General features: G+C 44.3%; 1 protein-coding gene across 1 annotated transcript in view; it reads left to right on the top strand.

The window, feature by feature from the left end:
- Window positions 1–5,638, top strand: part of GALNT14 (polypeptide N-acetylgalactosaminyltransferase 14) — a 100,904-nt gene extending 95,266 nt beyond the window's left edge. Inside the window, exon 15 of the mRNA XM_050316153.1 lies at window positions 140–5,638. Within this exon, the coding sequence (XP_050172110.1) occupies window positions 140–298 (159 nt within the window). The 3' untranslated portion in view covers window positions 299–5,638. The remainder of the gene's footprint in view (window positions 1–139) is intronic.
- Window positions 5,639–6,724: the final 1,086 nt, after the last annotated feature.

Here is a 6,724-nt window from a genome sequence, read left to right on the forward strand (position 1 = left end):
TGGGGACCTTGTACTTCCCAGCATCAGGCCACAAGGGCTTAGTGACCAGTGTCCCCCTGGTGCTGGAACAGTAGAGTGAGAACATAGTGGTGAGGAAGCTTGTTCATCTGTTTCTCCTCTTGTGTGTCTCTCTCCTCAGCGATGGGGTAAAGTTGGGTCACACATTGAACACATAGCCTCACGCTTCTGTTTGGACACTGAGACGATTGGGGACATGAATGAAAGTATTAAAGAGCTTGTCATCAACCCTTGTGAGAGCACAGCCATGAGTCAGCGCTGGGACATGGTGATGTCTTGACCTGCTGGAGGAGGCGCACGGCAGGGACGGGCACTGAGATGTTGCTACGCGCAGCCAAGATGCACCAGCCGGAGCTCAAATGCAAAACCATTGGGGGTCCTTGTGTGCTGTGGGACAGAAGGAGAATCATTCAAATAAGAATGGGACACGGCACTCCAAGTTGAACAACGCATTTTGACTCTGAGACATGCAGCTGGCATTGGCCTGTTGGCAGTCATACAGGCAGAGAGAAAGGATGGCTAAAAAACAAGCTTGAAATGTTTTAGAGGGATACTGGGGCTCCTGCAATAGGCTGTACAGAACTTCAGTGTGCACAGTATTGGTTAATCCACCTGGAAACACAGGCAGAAGAGCCTTGAAGACCAAAGGGAAATTTGGACTGAGCAAAGCAAGCATCTCAATAGCTTTTGAGGGTTGAGGTGGGATGTGCCAAGGGATGCTAAGAAACATCTCCAGGGATCAAGTGGAAAACACTGATTTATCTTTGCACTTTTTATTGCTGTGGATGTTTTTGTCTCTGCAGACAGCATGGGTGGAGCCATGTTGCACGTTTGAATTTGTACCTAATCCACGTACATGTTGTGTATACAGAGGCAGAGCAGACATTTATGTCTGTGGCCAGGATCAGAACAGCAAGTAGTGGGGGAATCCTGCTTTGTGCTAACTGCACATGGGGCTTGTTGAATCTCCAAAGCCCAAGCAAACAGAGGATTCAGTGTGTGAGATTAAAGGATATAAACTGCTGTGAAGCTGGGAGGAAATGCAGTAACATGATTATTTCTTCTCTCTGGAGGCCATGGGTCACTGAAAACTCCCCTATAATCTCTCTGTGTGTCTCTCACTGCTTCAGATCTGGACTAAATCAAATTTTCACTTTTATTCCATAAAAGTAATATTTTTGGTAATTGAAGGTAATTGTGTCATATTTCTGTTTCTCAATTTCCAAACTACAGAAGAGGGGACTGCCATGAAGTGCTGCTACTGAAAGAATGGTGAAGGTAATTAAAATTAGAGACTGCTCTGAGAAAGGAAAAGGGATATTACCTGGTTTTACTTCCAAGGTATCTTGTAGTCCAAGACATGAAGTATTGAAGAAAAGGTTTGGGATTCCCCAATCATACTGTGAGCAGGGAAGTCTTTGTCACGATGTACCTCTCTCTCAAAGTCATTTAACATAGGCAGACCTGGCAGAAATGATTTCTTCTGCTTTTGGAGATAAGTCGTTAACCGGAGGTCATGGTAAGTGCTATCAGTATGTGGGAGTGAGGTGCGACTGCCAAAGGAGAATTGCACAGATGACCTCAGAAAGGGTCTTAGGCATAGAAGACTGGAAGGTCCTTTCTAGCCTGTCTTTCAGGGCAGCTGCCACTACAGCAACAGGTAACAGGCAATGGATCACCAAGAGCTGTGCACACAGCTCTTGTGTAGTAAAAACTCTCAGAGAACTTTCTCAGGACTGTCAACGAGATTTGAAAAAGAAAAATATAGTTTGTGTCTCTAAAAATGCTAGGGTTTAATGAAAATCTTATCCTTTGTTTCCTGTGCTGCAACCTGTAGGTAAAATACCATAAGCTTTAAGCCTTCAAGTGCTCTCAGCATCCCTTCTTGAATAAATTGCTGGCTTTCAGGATTTTACTGCCTCAGTTTCTCCTCCCTCAGTGCTGGGAGAAAGCCATATGTGTAAATCTCCCTGGCTTTAGAGGCAGAAGCAGTATGTACAAAAGGTCGCAGTGCAAAATGCTTTTCATGTGCTGCAGTGATTACTAACCTCATCAAGCTCCCCTGGTGCAAGCCTCAAGGGCCTCTGTTATGAAAGGGCTGGAGCAAGCTGTCATTTCATGGTGGGAGGCGGCATTGTTTCCATGCCACCACTTTGCAAAGGAGACAAGGGGAAGCACTTATAAAATGGAATGGACCCGCTTCAAAAAGAAGGGCAGTGACCTTGGGCTTCTTCTCTTTAATTGAACAGGGAAATATCACACCTACTTCTCACAATAGTGGTGACAGGCAAGTGGTAGTAATTCCCAGTCTAGTGCTTACAAGGGAAAGAAGCTCCCAGGAGCTTGAAGCTTAACACGTTCACACCTGTACTGTGCCTACAGCCTGGGACTGCCCAGCTGCTGGCACTTTGATTCTGAAAATCTTGGCATTAGTTTTGAAGTTCAGCACCTGCCAGGTATACTGAGCAGGACCTCAGACCTATCTAGCTTTACTGTTTTCCAGCAAAGCTGAAAATACCCGTTCTGCTGACAGCCAAAGCTCTCTATAAACAGGTAATGCTCTTTGCCTTAGCAGAAACAGCTACCTCACTACATGGGTGTGTGCTTGAGCACAGGGACCCGTGGGACCTGCAGGGATGTATTCTAGGAAGGAATTGTTTGACCAGCTTTTCATCTCTCTTGCTTTTTGCAAAACACAAATGCTGTACCAAATCCCTCCTATTCCAAAACATGCACTAAGGTGATCACTTTGAACATGTTTGGGGTCAGTGGAAGGCAGGCAGTGGGGAGGGTGACATCAGGAATGGTGTCCCCTACTAGAGAGTAGCAAGTAAGTTCGGGTAAGTCTCTTGCAGGCCAAAAAGCCACCTAACAGACCTGGATAAAGCAGCCCCTTGGCAAGCTGGTGATTGTGTCTCACACATATATCAGCTGTAACCCGTAGGCTACGACTTATTTCATGGTCCAAGAAATGAGATTATCCCTATGGATCAGCAATGTTTTCGGAGAAGCCTGAGAGTATCAGCCTAACTCCTGGGAAGGTTTATATAAGCTGGCAATGCTCTGGCAGCCTCCAGTGTCAGCCCCACTGTGGCATTTAGCAAATCTGCTTAATATCCCTGCAAAGAGACCTCGCATCATGTCAGGGGAAAGGTTAACTGCTGCTGAAATCCAGCTCGTACCTTTAGGTTTATTTCACTTATTAAAACAGACTGAAGACAGATTTTTGCTTTGTATTTGTTCCTTGTGTAGGCCTTTATTATCATGCTGTGAACAGATAAATGTGACTGATAGGTATCTAGATGGGCTCCCATGCCAATACTTCTTAAGCCCTAATGTCATGTGGTAGTAATGCTTTTTGGTGACATTTTGCACTGCCTTGAAAGAAAATAAGATAAGGTAGAAAATATGATTCTAATCCTGGCTGTTGAGCTTTGTGACAGCCTTTATGATCTCCAAGTAAGTCACTTCTTGTGCTTTGGGAAAAGTAGATTCAGAACAGGAAACTTGGGGCTAGAACTACTACTGGCTTTAAAGAGCCAATTAAGGCTGAAAAAAACCCAAAACCAAACAAAAAACCCCAAACAAACAACCAAACAACCAACCAAAAAAAAACCCCACCAGAAAAAAACCCAAACAAAAACTCAAAAAAGCACCTCCCCTTCCCTTGTGAAGGAGACTCATGTTCCACTGACAACAAATCTATCTGGCTTTAGTTGGGCTGGAGAAGTCTTGCAGTCCTTATGTTGCTGCTATGTGATTTCCGGGTATTTTAATGCTCATCTTCTCTCTATGTATCAGTGAGTACCATAAGATAACAACAAAAATCATCAGTGCTTGGAACCTCAGGTTACAACACGGTGAGGTAGTAATTTAATAGTAAAGAGATGGAAACTGAATTCAGAGGTTTTGATTATCCAACAATGCAACAGGAAAATAGGGCTGATGGGTGAAGACTGGTGGTTCAAGACAAGCAGCAGCCCTGAGTGCTAATCCCTTCTTCTGCTTCTAGGATTGGCTTGGGATAGCTTACTTCATTTCCCTGCCACAGTTTCCCAAACTTTTAGTGAAGACTGAATGTTTTGAACAGAGAGAAAACCAAGGATTAGTTTTTGTTGCATGCAATTCCAGCAGTACTGGACTGGCAGTCTCTAGATCTAGTAGCTCCATGAACCCTTTCTATCTGCCTGAAGAGGCTCTGATTCAGATGGAGTTAATTTTCTTCCTAACAGCCTGTAATGTCCTGTGTTTTAGACTGGTGACCAAAACAGTGTTGATAACACACCACAGTATTTTAGTTTGATAACACACCACAATGTTTTAGTTATTGCTGTGCCTGCACAGTGTCAAGGCCTTCATCTCTCACTCTGCTAGGTAGCAAGTAGGCTAGGGCTGGGGAAGAGGGTTGGGAGGCAACACAGCTGAGACAGCTGACCCAAACTGACCAAAGACACATATCATACCAAATAATGTGACACTCAGCAATAAAACTGGGGGGGAGTTTTGCTTTGGGAGGTGTTACTTAGAGACCTGATTGGGCATCAGTCTGCAAGTGGTGAGTGACCGCCTTTGCGTCACTTGGTTGTTTTTGTTTTCTTTCATTTTCCTTCACTCATTAGACTGTCTTTATCTTTACCCACAAGTTTTTTATTTCACTTTTGCCCTTTTAATTCTTTCTCCCATCCCATTTGGCAGGGAGTGAGGGAGTGTCTGGGTAGGGGCTTGCCAGACAAGGTCAGCCCGCCACACTGCCCTAAACCAACCAGGGTCTGTAGTGTATCAGGATTCAAGGCTCATAGTCTGATCACAACTGTGCAATAGAATCTGCGTTGCTCAAATTTCAGATCTTAAAATCTCTAGTGAAGAGCTATGAGCTAGGATTGTTGGTAGAAGTGGTAAAGGAAGGAAGGTCAAGCAGATTGCACACAAGCAGCAGAAGAAACTGTAGCTCATTAATGTGCTGGCTAAATTAATTTTGAATAATCAGTCCAGCTCCAGTTTTAATATGCAGCTGCTTTAGATGGCCAAAGAGTAATCTAAACCTGGTATGAGTGTCCAGCTTTTGTTGAGACTTAAGTGGAATTTTCCCAGATTTATGGATGTTTTCTAAATGTCCACTGTTCTGTTATTCGCTGGAAGTGCCTTCAGAACCCTGTAAGAATAAAAACCTGTTGCAAGCTACCACCTCTCCAACTGAGTCTAATTAAGTTTCAAGTTGAGCTGCATTGTAGCTTAGAGCTGATGAAAAGCAACATGTAAATTTGCAGGTAAGAATGCTGCTTTTGTGGTGTAGGGGGCCGTTTTGTTTCCTGTGGTATTATTTGGGCTCTGAAGTAATCCAAGCTGGTTGAGTGTGATGTACAAAAGAAAACATGACTGAGTTTCAAGGCTGGGTTTTGCATAAGCACTCATCTAGTAATTATCTATCAGCTGTCCATCACAATGAGTAATGTCTCTCATTTTCCTGTGATTTATATGAAAGAAGTGTCCTGACAAGATATTGCTACTGTACAGAGTTAAATTCAGTTGAAAACCAACCAACCAACCAACCAAGGAGGAAAAAAAGGAGAAAGAATGTTGATAGTTTGTATGTAACTTGATACATGCAATAAAAGAAAGATATTGCAAAATTAGAAGTGTTCCCAGGCTGAAAGGTTCAGGTTTATAACAGCACCAGAGCACAGTCTGCCTAATCCTCAGTTTTCTTACTAAGACTGTGTGCATCTGCAGTCCTCCTGAGGTCCTTCAGAGAAGCCATACTTCTGTCAGTATTAAACATGCACTACACGGTCCCAACTAACTCTGGCCATGGCCATGATCCACGTGTCTGTTTGTGTGTGTGTCTGCAGCAGACAGCACCTCCTTCTCTCAGCGTCTGAGAAGTTGAGCCTATTCTAATGGAGATCAGAATCCTGGTGCTGCACTGGTATTCTTGCATTTGAAATGTTTTCAGAGGAATCAGTGTTAGAAGCATTTTGAGCAGTTCTCATGTGTTCTGCTCCTGGTGACAATTCCTGGATCACCCCCATCCAGCCTATGTTCTCTTACAGAGATGAATGTTTTCTCTAAATGCAGAATCAGACCCAAAGTATACATGTAGTCACAACTAGATCCAAGGGTGTTACTAACATTAGCTCTGACCCTCTTGGCCTAAGCCAACACAGTTCAGATAGTGATTACAAATTTTACTGGACTTCAGCTGCCCGAGGCCACTGATGACAAGGACACACAGCACTGATATCTCACGAGAAGAAAAAGAGCATGCAGTGTTGGGAGAGAATGCTCCAAATCCTCATCCTGAGGCTGCTTTCACCTCCTTACTAATCCTTGGGAAGTTGATCTGGGGATGGCTGTGCACAAGGTAAGGTGAACGGGAGTTTTCCTGAAGGCTTGGTAGTGGTGGGAAGCACGGGCAGGTAGTCTGACTGACACCTGAACTGATGGAGGGCAAGGTGGGTGGGTTCACAAGATGCACAGTGAGTTGAGGAGGTGTGAGGCTGCTGCAGCAGATCAGGTGAGACTGGGGAGTAAGCCAAGGGCATTACATGTCATCTGAGCATGAAAACACCTGCTTCCAGGGGCGCAGAGGGCCTAGGTGGATCTTGGGTCAGCACCCTACACTTTGAGGGGTTTTTATTTTGACTGATAAATGATCCAGTGCTTGAAATTGCTGCCCCACACTGCTGTAGGGGTTAAAAGAAATTTG

Source organism: Myiozetetes cayanensis, unplaced genomic scaffold, assembly GCF_022539395.1.
Source record: "Myiozetetes cayanensis isolate MyiCay16 unplaced genomic scaffold, myiCay2020 scf2-11, whole genome shotgun sequence".
Lineage (NCBI taxonomy): Eukaryota > Metazoa > Chordata > Aves > Passeriformes > Tyrannidae > Myiozetetes > Myiozetetes cayanensis.